The sequence below is a fragment of the Megalops cyprinoides genome, chromosome 10 (assembly GCF_013368585.1).
Source record: "Megalops cyprinoides isolate fMegCyp1 chromosome 10, fMegCyp1.pri, whole genome shotgun sequence".
Classification (NCBI taxonomy): domain Eukaryota; kingdom Metazoa; phylum Chordata; class Actinopteri; order Elopiformes; family Megalopidae; genus Megalops; species Megalops cyprinoides.
Window position 1 is genome coordinate 18,292,583 of NC_050592.1, and position 16,754 is coordinate 18,309,336.

General features: G+C 41.9%; 1 protein-coding gene across 2 annotated transcripts; it reads left to right on the forward strand.

Annotated features, from left to right (window-relative positions):
* The first annotated feature begins 2,537 nt into the window (after nucleotides 1–2,537).
* zdhhc11 (zinc finger DHHC-type containing 11) lies at nucleotides 2,538–16,492 on the forward strand. Of its 2 annotated transcripts, none has more exons than XM_036539784.1 (11): nucleotides 2,538–2,596; nucleotides 8,728–8,949; nucleotides 11,189–11,367; nucleotides 11,693–11,794; nucleotides 12,150–12,274; nucleotides 12,707–12,862; nucleotides 13,613–13,728; nucleotides 14,337–14,395; nucleotides 15,276–15,339; nucleotides 15,452–15,533; nucleotides 15,923–16,492. In XM_036539784.1, the coding sequence occupies exons 2-11, from the start codon at nucleotides 8,728–8,730 to the stop codon at nucleotides 16,132–16,134; spliced, it is 1,317 nt and encodes a 438-aa protein (XP_036395677.1). In that variant the 5' UTR covers nucleotides 2,538–2,596; the 3' UTR covers nucleotides 16,135–16,492. The 2 variants fall into 2 exon arrangements, with proteins under 2 accessions (XP_036395677.1, XP_036395676.1); XM_036539783.1 differs by lacking the exon at nucleotides 2,538–2,596 and adding an exon at nucleotides 7,240–7,283.
* The last annotated feature ends 262 nt before the right edge of the window (nucleotides 16,493–16,754 follow it).

Here is a 16,754-nt window from a genome sequence, read left to right on the forward strand (position 1 = left end):
ATACAGTTTTTAAAGGGGCATTGACTTACTATGCTTGGCCCATCCAGGTAAACCCATTCCTAAATTCTCAGTTCTTTGAAATTTTCAAATGTTTTTATTTCTCTAAGAAGACCTGAAATTAACCTAGCAAATTTCCTAGCAAACAAATTTGTTAAATAATTATAAAGTAAATTACTTTGTTAACCATCTGTGCCCTGTGTGTGCATGTGTGCCAGGTTCCAGCATGTGCCTGATCGTCGAAGGTGAGAAATGTGACAAGCAAACTACAGTATTATCAGGGAAGAGTCTGCAAATTCACTTCGCTGACTTTGCTGCCTTTTGGTGTCCCCTCCTGTGGGATCATCATAAGCTTTTGGAAAAGCATAAAAAGTATGCAGCTCTGTTTGCATATAACTTAATTCTGGAGGAAATCATCAATGCTCTAAACCTATAGTTTTTCAGCAGCCGTGATCATCCCTGACAGGTAATTCCCTTTGTTGACCTGCACAGGGGGTGGTCAGTTGTTTGCACCAGACGAGATCACTTGTCACATTTGTAATGAAACCCTCAAAGGGCTGGGGGATCCTGTGTGGTGTTTACTGCAACAATGGTTACCTTGTTTACTACAGCTGCCCTGTGTTTGTCAAAAGATAAGTGCATATTTACTCAAATCCAGACTGCCCTGGTAACGGGGGACGGGTTAGGTCCCCCCTCTGGGTGCTTAGCCATCAAATTCAGCATGCGAGGAAGAGATCCAACAGAAAACTTTCACTAGAAATGTACTTTGAGCTATGCATGGCTTAATGGGGAGGGATGCAATGTTGAGAAAATAGCTCTGCATTTTCTTCTTAAAGGCTTTTCACACCTAGTTATCCTGACCTCGGCTTAAGCCAAAAAAGCAGCTATGGAAACACCTTCAGTTCATTTTCCCACAATTCAAAATTGTGTTGAGCCTCAGTTACCAGGGAACTACAGCCAGGGAACTGTATACTTAGTGAGAAACACATTATTTAAATCAAGGTGACACTGCTTGTGATGGTAGTGAAGGTGAACAGCAGGAAAATATCTTGTATAATAGACATTGTGTTTGCGATGTTAGATCCACTATTGATGATGTGCGACAGGAAGCTGCAGAGAGTATGTAAATGCAGAGGTTTATCGTTAACAAAAGAGGGTCAATTACTCTAGGTTCAGGTTCTGTTTTGAACAGGTTCGCGCTTGTTTTGCAGAAGATTTCTAAAAAGTGGTGATAAATATGCTGAACTGTCACTAAGCTTTGAAGCTGGGTTTTGCCACCCAGATATCCTGTTTGGACCAAGAGTCAGGTCAGTGATTTTCATTTCCTTCTTACCAACAAAAAATCAGACAGGGGATGCGCTGACAAAAAAGGGAGGCAGACAAAGAGGTGGTTGACAAATAAAAGTATGATATTGTCCAGTTCCAGTCTGAGACTGCAGTCCAGGACAGGACTAGAGTGCTGCAGGAAAACATGAGAGATGTTCACACTCAGAATGGGGGTCAGGTTGGTGTTGGTGTGTGTTCTTTGGGGTATGAATCTCTTGGATCAGTCCTGTGAGCATTTTTGTGGAGGTCTTGTTGGTTATTCTCAAAAAGTTTGTGTTAATGTGTTATTTTCACTAAGACAAGACTACCTTACTGTCTAACTTACATCAGCAGGGATGGACAGTAGCAAATGGCATTTTTTAGAACGATGGTAATAGTATTTTCACCTTCAGCTAAACAAATCAGGATACAAACATATAGATACAGTAAAGTGATTTCATCATGTTGATAGTCCTAAGGATCAACTAACGCTTCCCTAACTAACCTATGTTAGCGTGCTTTCTCTGCGGAAAATAGCCAGGAGGCATTTAACCAATTTAAATAGACGAAGTGTCAAACTACATCCCTTTGTTTTCTGTTCCTCTTTTACTTTAGGATAATTTGCGGAGATTATGCAGCGCTGGACATCTAATGCCATCTGGTTGGATGAGATGCAGTCTGCTGAGAGATATTTCTTAACTGTCCTTATACACTTCTCCACAAAATATGATGAAAACATAATAGCAACACCAACGCCAACAAATTAACACCAGTCACTTTGACTGGTTCGCAATGATAATAAACGCACGCCCACAATTCACCTCAAACTTGGAGAAGAAAATCAGATGGACTCTGCTAAGACGCGCTTTAAGACCATGAGGACTCATGGTCTCGTCGAGGTCAGTTTCCATAGCAGTAGTTCATGAGATAAGTTCTTCAACTCTAGTTCGGACGCGTGTGAAACAAGTCCTACTCGGTATAATAATGTGAGAAAACTGGACGTGCTTTTAAGTTTAGACATTAATGTTGAAATTCTGCACCATTTTTTCCCGAAATGAACGTCTCGTTGTATTTTATTTTGTAGCTACATAGTGGTTTTAAATCGTCTTATTCTGGATGGCTCGAGGATTAAAAACTCACCTGCCAAACTGATTAGGTAGCTAGTTACTGAAACAATGAGCAAAACAAGACAGCGAACTTCGATTTGAAGTGTTGAAATGCTCACGTTATTTTATATATTTTTTCTTTATACATAAATGTTCCTTTTTGAAAACCACCGCATGCCCAGGTGAATGTAAGTATCATATTATTGTCCATATGTGTTTAAATTGGGATTCTGAATCCTATTCAATGTGTGCCGGTGAATCCAAGTTGTGGCCGGGACAGGCAGATAACACTCTAAAAAACGTTTTCAAATTTTATATTATAAATTATAATTCAACCATCGACATATGCCTTTAATGTGTCAGTTGTAGTCGTGATCTTGAATATGAATGCGCACGCTCTACATATTATTAGCTGTCATTATGTCATTAATCCAGTTGTGATCTATTCAGTTGTGATCTGTGATCTATGTGATCTATAGTTAATACTGTTTAAAATTTTGATTTTAATCGGAAGCGAACGTAGTCAGCTCAATGTTTCCCTTTATCTTTTTCGAGTTGCCAGTAGCTAATTGGCTAGCAACCCAATCAAATAAGACGCGAGTAAAGGATGTTTCATTCTTAGATTAGCCATTGTGCCGCAGCAATACTTTCTGTACAGTGTCAACTGTGTTGAATGACATTAAACAGCTACATGTATGTTATTTTCCATAGTTATGGAAACCATGACTCCATTATTTGTTAAGCAAAACAGAGCGCGTGATGAAGTCATTTAGCTGATAGGAGCGTAAATAAGAAACCTGGGATTTAAGAGTTCTTTTGCTAGGCAACAGGGTTTCACTCACTGTCAGTTTCCACAAGAGACATGGGAAGCATTAATGCGTGGCTGACAGTGCGCAGTATTGCCAGCTCAATTAACGCGAACATGGAAAATGGTGGAAACAGCTGAGATGTCTAGGCGTTTTTCCATTGTATCAAAAATCTTGCTTGTCTTGTTTGATGTACTCGTGTTTGTGTAGGGGTGCAGGGTGAAAATAATAAAACTAACCAAGAAACAGGTCATAGATAAGATATTTGCATGGTTTACAGAAGGTGGTTTAACTGAGTGTTCAACATTCGGAAGTTCGCTGGGAGTGTTGGTAGACTAAAACTTGCTAAGGATGCATAGTGTCTCACAAGTGTTGGTAAGTGGTAGACTATTTGAATTTTTATTCGGCTATTTTAAATTGAAAACTCTTTTTTTTTTTTTTTTTTAACTTTGGCAAGTGAGGTAAGGCTTTTTTAAAATGTATGTCATTTAATATATGGGACTACTTTGATTTGATTGGGGGGGGTCTTGCTCCTGCCCTTTTGGTACTAGAGTAAAAAAAAAGGTAATTGCAAAGCTGTTCCCTTTTTTAAGAAATTTGCCCGTCTGTTTCACAGAAAGTCTGTGCATGGCCCTCCATTGGTCCTAGAGCTGCCAAAATGGTTGTATGCGACTTGTCAACAAGGACAAGAACCTCAGTACTTCAGTCAGAAAACTGACACAAGCAAGAGCTCCCTTCAGTTCATTTCCATGATGATGTCATGCTGTAAAGATAGTGGGAGGGTAGGATGCAGGAACAGACCAGACAATGAAACTTTGTTCTGCTCTATGGTGAAGGCCAGTCTCTTGTGGGTGCAAAGTCACCCCCATAATGCCAGGTTGAAGGTGCAAAACAAGATGACTGTTTTATCCATTTTAACTATTTCTGGCAGTGTTTTGTGTGTCTGCATAAAAAAAAGTCATTTGAGTAACTGAGAAAACTTTGTGCACACTTCATGGATATTGATTGTGATCAGTGACTCATCACCTGTTTCATTTTTAATGCAGTCCTAGGTTAGAACCTTGTTGTTGCAGCTTACCTATTTAGTATATTAAGAAGTGTAAAAAAATCTAAGATGGTTTTTCTAATATTTCCACACTGTGAAGCCTGTGTAGTTGAAGAATGTTATAGTCTTTGAGTTTCATCTGAGTCTTATTACTGTTGTTAACTACATCACTGACAGTACTAATTACCTGACTCTTCCCAAATTGGTCAATACTGTGCACAGAGACAGATATACATAACATGATATGTATACAACAAAATAGATCACCCACAGGTCAGCATTTGTTTCAGGTTAGTTAAAAGACGTGGAGTTGAGAGGAAGCTATTCAAATGATGAAAAATGGTAAAAACAAAAAGATTCTGTTTGTACTCCCCAATTACAAATATATGACTGATAATAATTTGATTTAGGCCTAAATGTGAACATCTGAAAAACAGGACACTAGGATTATACAAAAATAGTCTATTGTGAATGTGATGCACCCCTGTGGTGTGTTTAATGATAAGGATTGTGGGGGCATTACATAAAAATGCATTTTGCTCAACATGCAATAAATGGTTTTGACATTTGTGGGTGGAAGCATCCAGGAGGTTTGTTAAGTGGGTTCTGCAACCATGTGTCTCATAGCTGCATACAAGACGGCCGCATTTTTACAAAATGTCAGGGCCAGTAGCACTTCCTGCCGGAGCCTCTGTGTGCTCTGTGTGGATGCCAGCTATCACATGCAGCCTGGTCAGTGTGTCCTCATCAGAGGAGGCATCATGGATGAAATATTTTTTTTCCTTTTTTTACCCCAAAGCCTCACACAAACTCAGCACATTTCCAACTTATTCGGAGTGCACAGCTGTAATACATTGGGGATATTATTCTCTATAGGCTGCAATACCAACTGCTTGGGCAGCAGCACGATGTGACTCAAAGCAGAGGGTGTAGCCCACCATTCACCCTTGTGGCAGAAGAGCTTCCTGTTGGACCCTGTGTATGGGTGTCAACCAGCAACCAGGGACCAGTTCTCAGGCAGCAGGTTATACGTAGGCTGAGTGGTAGAGAGGCTTATGGTAGCATATGCATCATGGACAGGGAGATTCCAGTATGCTGAATTTCCTTCTTTTATAACAGTATAGTTAAACACGTAGAGATAAACTGGAAAACATTAAACTGAATAAATACTGAGGTACCTAGAGGCCACATTCCACAATTATAATATATCCAAAGACCATGCACTGGTGCCTAGCAACCATGCTACTTGGCCTAGGCCTCTCACAACACCATGATCCGTTCTCAGGCAGTGTGCTGTGTGGAAACTGGGTGGTATAGAAACGTATGGCAATATTTACCCTCATGGATAAAGAATTTTAACATTATCATCAAAACACATATCATTAAAAAACACTGAGGCAAGCTGTATCAACAGCTAACATAAAACGCACAACACTAACCATATAACAGGGAAAAAGCAGATTAGCTTTTTGAGGCTGAACATTTAAAAAATAACATGTCTGTTTTAGTATTTGGTTGTGCATTTATTTAAGCCTATACTATAGGTTGCAAACTGATGAATAAATCAGAAGCAGCTCAGGAACTATATCCAATAATATAGCTAGTGATCTACACACCTCAGTTTCATATATAGATTGAAATGTGTGTAGCCGGCTTCTCTTGAAAACATGAACGAGTCACTCTAAAAGTGACATAAATAGAATGTCATTAAAGTAAGTGGCTGAGACCTCAATCATTCTTTACTGTGCAAGTAGCCACCCCTGAAAGTGATGATTTGGTTTCCTCTTTAATCAAGCACTGGGTCCAAAAGGAGATCAAGACCGTACACTGATCAGAGAACGAAGTGCCTGAAAGCACTGGTCCAAGGTTAGTTTACTGTTCTCCGAGTTCTAACCTAAACCATTGTGGGAACAATGACCAAACTGATTTTAGTCCACCATTAATGTATGGTCATTTTCTTCCCACCTCCCAGAGCAGCAGCCTTGAACCTGCCGTCACTCTCCAAGGAAAAACAAAGGTATTCTCCCTGTAAATCTAGAACACTGCTCGAGTCTCCTGGCTACATGTGAGGCACACTATACAACCAGTCCTAACCTGCAGACCTACAGATCCATGTATTCTACTGGAAGGGATTAACACTACAGCCAAATGTGTTCCTCTAACCACTGCTAACACTGTGGTTTACACGAATCCCCTCCTTCTCTCTAACAGTCTGAGTTGGCACTTTCCTTCTTCCTGTAGCAGAACTCTCTGTGACTGTGCAACAGGCAGTGACAGCACCTTCTAAAGTCAAGTGTGAGAGTTAGATCAGTCCCATGCGTGAGGAAGCAAAGGGTTTTGCTGAACGGGTTGATCACTTCAGCAACTGATGTTGACATGAGCAGGGTGTGACCAGTTTACAGCGAATATCAGAGGGCTGGCTAAACTGTATGGGCAGGATCAACTTTTGTCTGCTTTTTATTTATTATCAATTGTCAGTGCAAGAATTGTTTTTGGATAGTCAGATCTGGGGGTAAATTATGCATGTCTAATTTGATGATAAATAATAGCTGAATATTAAAAGTGAGGAACAGCAATAGTGACGTCTTGATTTGTAACAGCAGAAAATAGGTTTCAAAAGGAGCTGCGAACCAAACCCAGCTTGCGCGAAACCACATCCTCCTGTTTGTAACTTCCGCTTTCCACAACGCTTCTGTCTGGAGAAAAGGAAGTGGCCGTACTCATGATTCGCAGCAGCAAGTGAGAGACAGCAGGTGGAACTGGAGGGGAAGGGCGTTCGACTGATCCATGGCGGCTCTGTGGGGTGCTCGCCTCGATTGCAGCTAGGCTGCGGTGTGAAAGGGTTGAAATTGGGCACCGAACATGTCCCGGTCACAGTCCTCCACATGTTGCAGCTCTGGCGGTGCTGCCTGCAGACAGCAGTACGCCTTCCTGAGGGGACACAGGGTCTACTCCCCGCACTATAAGGAGAGGAGTCAGCCGCTGTCCCAGTACTTCCAGTGCTGTTGTGCTCTGCTGCAGTGGGTGAGTTGGGCAGGTCTCTGTGAGAGAAATATGTAGGAAGAATTGGATTAATGAAATGTGAGGTATGTTGTATATATGGTGTTTGTGGGACATTAGACCGAATATAAAGTGAGGAGGCAAAATAAATTTCTTAAGGCTTGTTGGTCAGTCATGTTTTTTAGTTGATGTGTTGATTACGTTTTGCATTGGTTGGCTGATCATCTGATCATTTGTTTGCTTTTGATGATAAAGTAGCAGTTTCGTGCAAACAATTGTACACGTGATGTAATCGCACTGTGTAGAATAATTGTACGCACCAGCGGTGTGTAATTATCAGATGCTGGCAAAATGCCAGTGTGAGGTGACGTCTTTAAGCAATTGGAACTTTTCTATCTCGTTTGCTGCACCACGAATTTTACACAGCAGGGACTGACCTCCATATGGAGCTGGACACACTTTTTGTCTATTTCAGTGTATTTCAGTGTCTCTCTCACTCATGCCTGTACTTGGCAGTATTTTATCACAGTTAACCCTGGTAGATAAGGTCAGCTAAATAAAAACCACCTACCAAAAATTGGTTGGCTTGATAACTGTCCAGCGTTTGATGTGTTTATGTTACATAATCTACTGAGTGAACATGTTTGGTTTAGTTGCATTATATGAGGATTCATGTGGACCTCATGGAACTGAATAGTTTCCTGGCTTTATACCTATAAGACCTTCCAGTTGTATTAATTGTATTTTTCACCGCACTGTTGAAATGGATACAAATGCAGTTGGTGTTAACATTCTTTCACCCTTTTGAGTCTTAGTAGAAGACCTATGTGTCCATGGAATGAAACACTAACCATCCAGATATAAAGTAAACAGTCTTCACCACCATAACTAGGCTGTTTCTTGAACGATTTTACCTAACTTTGAAACGCAGCCTTTCTTTGTATCCCAGTAGGATTCAAAGGCACCTATTTTATCTATGAAAAAGGAAATTATTGATGGATCCATTGAACATTTCTAAGTCAGCCATCCAAGCTCCATTTAATTTGTATGCTTTAAAAATCAAATAATGCTTGTCTTGGCTGCCTTTGCAATTTCTTAAGTATTTTCCAAAAAGCTTCAATGGCAAGTCTTATTAGTGCACATGTTCAATGATAATTGTAATGAAAATTACCCATACAGTTTCAAAAAGGAGCCCTAGTAGCCAGGTAAGGTTTTTAGAAGAAGTCAAGTCAAGATATCAAGTTGGTGTGTGGTGGGGCCTCAGAGCTTGGTTAATAGGCCATATCTCATACTGTCTTATTTCCCTGTCAAATGAGCTGACAGTCTCTGCCACGCAAGTTCAGGGTTTATAAGCTATGCTGATATTCAGGCCGTAGCGTGACAGCTGGTTTTCACCAGTGTGAGGTGACTCTCTGCCTCAACAAGCCCCCTTTGTGTTAATCCCTCTTTGCCCCCTCTTTTGTTACAGATGAACTGCTTTCAGCGGCAACTGCGACGCACAGCACCCACAAGGGGGGGCAGCCGGAATGAGCTGGTGACCCCGCCATTGCGCTCACGGGTGAATGGCTGGTCCCTTCCCCTCCACACCTTCCAGCTCGTCGCCTTGCTGGTCTACAGCTATATGGCTGTGGTCGGCTTTGGCATCTACATTCCACTACTGCCCCCTCCATGGAACTACGCCGCATACTGTGTATCCTTTAAAGGGACTGGGAGAAGGGGGTCAGGGGATGGACCCTCAATCTTTATCCTAATCATTTAGTTTAAAATGTAGGATCTGTTCCAGGCATCAGTTGGTGACAGCAGTAATCACTTACACCATTTCTGTATGTGTACAACTAAGAATGTACATGAGATACAATTGCAGCCTTTAGTGCAAGAAGAATACAGATCTCACTTACACTATATGGACAAAAGTATTTGGCCACACCTGTTTTTCAGGGTTTGGGCTAGGCCCATTATCTCCAGTGAAGGGCAATCTTAATGCTTCAGCATACCAAGACATTTTGGACAATGCTATGCTTCCAACTTTGTGGCAACAGTTTGGGGAAGGTCCTTTTCTATTCCAACATGACTATGCCCCAGTGCACAAACCAAGGACTATAAAGACATTTTTGATGAGTTTGATGTGGAAGAACTTGACTGGTCCGCACAGAGCCCTGACCTCAACCGCACTGAGCACCTTTGGGACGAACTGGAACGGAGATTGCGAGTCAGGCCTTCTCGTCCAACATCAGTGCCTGACCTCATAAATGCTCTACAGAACGAATGGGCACAAATTCCCACAGAAACACTCCAAAATCTTGTGGAAAGCCTTCCAAGAAGAGTGGAAGCTGATGCGATGAATATCTTATAATTCAACCCACAACCGAAGAGCCTCTAAAAAGTATGTTAACGTGTATTTCATGAGTAGTTTCAAGTTCGCTATGGCTCTCTTTTAAAAGGTTCATTTATTAGGATGTGATTTTACAAGGCAGTAATGGAGTGGGGCGCGGTGGCAAGTGAGAGACTTTAAGTGTAGCTCTGCACGGCAGTCTCGGGCATGTATCCCTTCCCTGGCTGCCCCAGTCAGCGTTGTAGCATTGTATTGAATCCGTCGCCGTGTGACGTCAGCGCTCACCCTATTCGGGAAGGTTAATGTGCTGCTGTCTTTAATGACAGAGACATAAAGAGTTGATTTATACTGGCCTAATGCTGCTTGTCTTGGCGAGAGGTTTTTATAAATAGCAGTGCTTCTCTACAGCAGCCCGTTTCCTGGTCTCGTGGTTTCTTTTGTTTATTAACCAACCTGAAAATGTCTAAAAGGAATTCTGGGAATCATTCCGGGATCATTTATCATGACGCTAGAAGTGAAGAAACATGCCGTCGCACAGTGAGTGCTCCGAAGGGCCCTCTGAGTTATTGTATGTTTACGAATATTGGATATTCTCTAATCCTAGGTATTGAGTGTTATCTATACTTGCAAATCTGATAATTACCAGACCATTACTCCTAGCATTCTTAAAAGTCTAATCAAACATCCAACCATGTCCTATTTTAGAGATTTTCAAACTTGTTGTGGAATTGTACTTTTTTGGTTTTAAGAATTTTAATCTCTTAAAGTCTTTGACATTTGCCCCTTCACCTTTATTACCTTTTATTTACTTTAGTTCCAAGTACCCCCTACAGCCCTTTGAAGTACTGCTGAACTCCATGAAACTTGAAGCCTGTTTTTAAAACCTGTTATGTCATACCCTCGTTTCTTCCTATTTGTGGTATCATGGTTCTTGGTAAAAACACAACTTGTCTGAAATGGTGGAGCCACAAAGGGAGCGGCCATTTCAGGGCAAGCATGTGTAGTTACAGGGCAAGTTCAATTTACACATTTATTGGAGAAACTCGCATTCTGGCAGTGAACGTGTTTTACATGCAGTTTTTTTCATGAGATCTGTCTACCAGTAATTTATACCAGCAGTTATATGTAAGGTTTTGTGAAGACTTTACATTGAAAGCTACACAGATTGCCACTGCATAGTAACTTGGCTGACTAAATTCATTCAAAATCTCTAGTTGTCATTTGTTGATGAGTACTGCTGACTGCCTTTGGCTGCACAGAAGATTCCTCTTTGCATGTATTAATAGGTAGAATTGCACACAAAGGGCTTTTTTGATCAGTGCTGTGCAGAGGCAAGGACCCTGAAGTCATCTGGATCTTAGTCATTCTGTTCACCAAGCCCACTATATCAGCTGATTGACGTGCTGTAAAAAAAAATTATCTGCATAGCATCTGCACGTCACTGAGCCTGGAAAACAAACCCAATATCACCTCTGCGAAATGGCAATGATGCTGCCTCCACATTCACTTTGTCATCTGTCTCTGTGCTCAAGGTGGTGTTCTGTGTGGGGTGCCCATCTGCTGTTTGTTTTGCTCCTTGACCCTGACACCCATGTAGGTGATTGGAATGGCCTTCCTCTTGCACCTTGTCACACATCTGGTGGCTGTGTCTATTGACCCGGCTGACCCCAGTGTCCTTGCCAGGAAGAACTATTCCAACCCCATGCCTGTCCTGGACAAAAGGAAACATCCACATGTTATCCAAAACCTGCACTGCTACCTCTGCGAGGTCGACGTGTATGTCTTCCCTTTTACTCTGTGCTCAGACTCCACTACCAAATTACATCTGGGAATCTGCTGTCTTCTCACGATTCTCACGATCTTACTCTCATTACCTTTCTTAATATCACAGTCTCTGATTCTGACCCTGCCTCTTACCTCCATCTTCTAATGTTCACTCGCTCCCTCATTCTCTCTCTTCCACTTCCTTACCAGTGTATTCCCTAACCCTTTCTCTCTCCCTCTCTCTCTAGCTATTTGTCTCTTGTCTCACAAACACATTCCCGCTCTTGAAATTCAAACTCTCATTTCTCTCTCTCTCTGGCCCTTTCTTTCTCTACAGGGGCCCGAAAGTGAAACACTGCAGTAGTTGCAATAAATGCATTGCAGACTTTGACCACCACTGCAAATGGCTGAACAATTGTGTGGGTGGGAGGAACTACTGGTAAGAGAGCATGTGGTAGTCTGTTTCTGTTTTCAAAGGATTATTTATCCATATGAGACATTTCATACCATCCTACTGTAGGAGATACACATTCATTTGCTGATGTTATTTTTTCATGATGTGGCCTAGAATTGTAAAATAACTTTTACTTCCTCATGCAAATTCTGTGTGTTTTCAGACTGTTTACTTTACGCACAACTTAAGTAATTGTTTCAGTTTCACAATTCTGTGTGGCTTGCAGTGGTAGCAGGAAGCAGAAATCAAATGATATAATGGTCATTTAAAACTGAAACATTTTCACCAGTACAAATTAGATGTGCATGCTTACACAATTTTGTGCTGCTTTGTTTTCTAGGTTTTTCTTTGTGACTGTTGTGTCTGCTGTCCTGGGAATCGTGCTGCTTGTTTTCGTCATCCTCTTTGTCTTCATTGAGCACTTTTTGAACCCAGACATTCTTCGGACTGCACCCCAGTTCCACAGTAAGAGCTCGGGAGAGAACCTGGCTCTCCTGAAACTGGAGAACTCTTACAAACACCAGAATAAAAACGAAACGCACAAGTGGACCAGTTACAACATTTTTGTCCTTGTAGTTCCGACACCCTAAAAATGAATCCTAGGACGAGTGTTCTATTGTATATCCTGAGCACATATCAGATATCAAATTAATATTGCAAGGGTGATTTACAGATATATGGCATTGCCAACTTAACACTCTCCTTATGTATTTTAAGCACCATCCTATCCTAGTTGCCTTTGTCCTTGTCTTTCTGTGTGTCTGTGTATCTGTGTATTTGTGTTTAGGTGTAAAGTTGATTCCTATGTGAGGAGCATTATATAAGGTTTATCTTGTATTTGTGCCTCTGTTCCCCACCTGTACTGTCTTTGAGTTTGATTGACGTGTGTTTGCACAGATGTGCAAGGGAACGGGACGTGGCTGGCCTTCCTGCCGCTGGCGCCCGTGGAGACGACCTCGGCCGGGATCTTGGCCGTGGCTTTTGTCACCATCATGTTGTGCGTGGCCTCCCTGCTGTTACTCTGCCACCTGCTGGGCTTCCACATCTACCTGTGTGAGTTTTTACTGGATGCCCTCACTGCATTCATTGCATGCTAGTGTCAGTTAGCTCTCTTTGCTAAATGCCTAAAGGACGCAGAGAAGTGAACTGTGTTCTCATCCTGTCATCTATGGGTGATGTAAACCTCTGTTATGGACATGCTCAGATGGGCACTGACCCTCATATTGTCTACCTCTGTGATTCAGTATTAAAAGCCACTTCTGACCTCAGTTACTTTTCTGACAGGGGACGGGTCGGTCACTTCCCGCCAAAACTTAAACAATGCATTCCTATGACACTTGAATCAACTCTTACTTACAGTTGTCTCTATTTTAAGAAACTTTGCAGATGTTTAATGTAATCACATCACATCATATAACTTCATGTGCAGCTATGACTACCAGCCATTTGGCCCCCAAAGCAAATGGCTGAAAATTCAGTATCCTAGTATCGAGTATCACTAGCACTGCACTGTTTTCATTTGCATCACAATTAAAGATATCACCTGTCATCAATTAGCCACTTGCATTTAAATTGGGGAAATATATATTTTTGTCTATGGGTCTTTGTACTAAACAGCTGGGAGCTCAGTGACCTGGATGTGGAACTTCCTCTGCGAGAAGCCTCTGAATCAGCAAAAGTGCAGTGTCAGAAGAATTTAAATTGCACTGTAATGTCACTGTTGTCTCAACATTTAGTGTTGAACAAATTAACTTTGTCTGGACAGCATCCCCTCACCCTTTTGTCCTGTTTGCCTGCACATAGTGACAAAGAAGATGAGCACCTACGAGTACATTGTGAAACAGCGTCACGCACAAAGTATCAGAGAGCTGGAGGGAAGGGCCAAGCAGTCCACAGCCACCAATGGAGCCTCCTTACAGGTCACGCCTCTGCTCCTTTGAGTTTCTACTTGTTAGGCATCATTGACTGTATGTAGTAGACTCTTTACAGGCAAAGCTTGCTGCCTTACAGGCAATTTCACCTATAGTGTAGGTAAAGACCCCCTGCCTTTGAAGTAAAATCCACTCTTGAGGAAGTCCTCTGCCTTGCAGTAAAGGCAGCTGTATTACAGGTTAAACCTACTGGCGTACAAGTAAGCGCCTCTTGTGCAAGGCAAAGCTATTTGCAGCAGAAGTAAAAGGTACTGTTGCACACACATACTCCCCTGATCTATAGGCAGAACCTACTGCTGGATGGGTACTGTCCTCTTCCTTTCCATTACTTCTAAATGGGTTCTAAGGAGTCAGGATATACAGTAGCCCATTTCAACGGTTTAATGCTGAATAAAGGATACATGCTGATTCCACTGGAAACAGCAGCTTTGATAGTGTAATCTAAATGAGTCCAAATGTCAGTGTATGTACAGGATTAATTTGCAGATCAAAAACACATGCTCCCATTCATATGAGCGATCCTCATGTGGTTTAGCCAGAACTGCATTGCAGTGTATATAGTATTTAAACTGTGATTTTGATGGTTGTGCTTGTAGAACCTCCCGCGGGTGGAGACTTCAGTTGACTGTGATGCACCGCTGTCTGGACGGTCAAGGTAAGAGCCAGCTTCAGAAGTGCTTTGTAGTGATGCTTATATGTAGAGCTTCCTGTAGTGTCACAGAGCCTGTGCTGTCCCTGTCTGATACACACCATGTCCTTTAAAGCTTAATGAGAGTTTACTTTTATGGTGTTTTGAGTGTTTTTTTTTTCTAGCATTAATAATATTTAAGCAGGCAAAGTCTTCAAACATAAAAGGATTCCCTTATGGTATTAGTGATGGTCATTACAGGATGTTTGCTGTAGCTGAGGTATGCATCGTGTAGATTGCAGTTGAGGTTCCAGGTGGCTTTTTAAGATCTTAAAATCTTAACATCTTCATTAAAAATCATAAAAAAGATTTTATAATCTTTCAGTGTTGCTGTGCTGACCATCGTCAGCTCAGCCCACACGTGTTATTGATGCTGCCCTACACAGAGGCTGACTGTGCACAGAATCTGTAGGCTGTGTGACTACATTGTTTCAGCTAGTGTAGGTGCTGAAAGCAGAGGGGGCAAACACTGAATGGAGGAATCCGCATGACACGCCATTACATGTCACAAATGACCCTGAAGTCAATAAGGCGGAAATAATAGGTCAGATCGTCTTTATCTGGGCTGATGCCAGCATTCAGTGTGACATCATTTGCTATAGCACCAACTGCGGGTGATGCAATGGAAGAGCAATCGTGCTGTACTGGGCCAGCCATCGTGCTAGCTTGGCTTCAGCTCGTGCTAGCTTGTGTAATGGTCTGTGGTGAGAAAGGGATATCAAGGGGCATCACCTTGGTTATTCCTTTGGGTTCAGTTTGTTAATGAATTGAGAGAAGGAAACCCCAAATAACTGAGTGAAATGTTAGTGCAGCATGCAGGTATGCTGATATATGTCCTCCTCCACAGTGCCTTGAAGTACCAGGATAAAGGACAAATCAGCAGTCGACTCTCAGGAGCCATCTGTGCTGAGGTGAGCTTCCACAGCAAGCTTCATCATCTTTATTATTGTATTTTTTTTTACTGACCAAATGATCTGTAATGGTCATTAATTACTCCAACCTTTTAAAATGGTTTAATTTCAGATGGACAGTTTTAAACAATCATCTGGTGATGTGGAAGAAACCTTATATTATGACTCAAAAGCACCAACACAGACACTACCAGGTAATCATATGCCATATTTCTTACAGCACTGTACAGACTGATGTAATTCAGTCACATGCATTATCATGTTGTGGATTGTCATGACCTCAACCATGGAGGTTTTGTTTTCTGATTTGGTGTAGCAGTTGTAAAACAGGAGTTACTAATCTCCAGAAGATTTTTGGTTCAACTCTTAGGACCTCAAGCAAGCTACTTATGAATGGCCTTGGTTGATATCCAGCTGTATACATGGACATCTAAAAAGCTATGTTTGTCACCCTGTAAGCTTGTCAGCCAAACAGATGAATGGATAGACATCCTGTCATTTCAGTCTCTCTGCGTGCATTTTGAACCTTTTTTGTTGCTCCTGCTGCTGTTGATATTGACTATCGTTGATTAATTCCTGAAAGATGACACAGCTGTTGGAGATGTTGTGGGGGGAACAGAGAAGGCCCTGAGCTCAGAGAAGAACAGCATGGGGTCATCAGAAGGAACCCCAGTCGTCCAGAACCCGTTGGGGAGCACCGTCATGGAACCCGCGGTAGCCGAGAGGACACTGTCTTCAGAGACCCCGCATGGGGCAGCACACTCTAGCGGAGGCTGTAGAGGGGAGCTGCCATAGATGCTCAGGAAAATGCAACTCCTGCACCATGTGAAGGCCGCCCTCTGGTCTGAGTCCTTCAGGTCCTGGGGCTGATTCTGGATCTCACCACAAGAGGCCTGGAGTGTCCTGGGATTGGGCCCTGAAACTGGAGCTCCTCTATTGTCCACAGAAGGTGCAGAAGGGAAAGATGGGACCATTAGAATGCAGGACTCGTAGGCCAGCGAGAGGATTTTGCATTGTGCGCTAAACTTGGTCTCGTCAGTACACGCGATGGCGAACCCATAGCTGCTGGATTTTAAGGCTTTGATTATGAAAGCAGTGCTAAGCAGTCAAGTTTCATAAAATGTCTGACATATTTTATGCCATATTTTATTAGCTTTATTTTATGTAATACAAATATTGAATGTCATGATCCAAAAAAATGTTTTATGGGGCATCATTCCTCTGTATTTTTTCAGTTTTTTGTCATGAGGTCTGTTTGTTTTTTTTTTTTTTTTTTGTTTGTCTGTCTTGTATTTTGGAATAAAATATCCTGAGATACATGAAATGGTTCAGAATGCATTCTTTGCTTTGTTTTGACTTCGGGCTACGATGCTGTGTGATATTAAGAATATTGCTCTGCAACCTCGGGGCAACTG

Coding starts and splice junctions, on each gene's coding strand:
- zdhhc11 (XM_036539784.1), top strand. CDS start 8,728: ATGAACTGCTTTCAGCGGCAACTGCGACGCACAGCACCCACAAGGGGG. Junction 13,729..14,336: donor CCAATGGAGCCTCCTTACAG/GTCACGCCTCTG, acceptor TTGTGCTTGTAG/AACCTCCCGCGGGTGGAGAC. Junction 15,534..15,922: donor ACCAACACAGACACTACCAG/GTAATCATATGC, acceptor AATTCCTGAAAG/ATGACACAGCTGTTGGAGAT.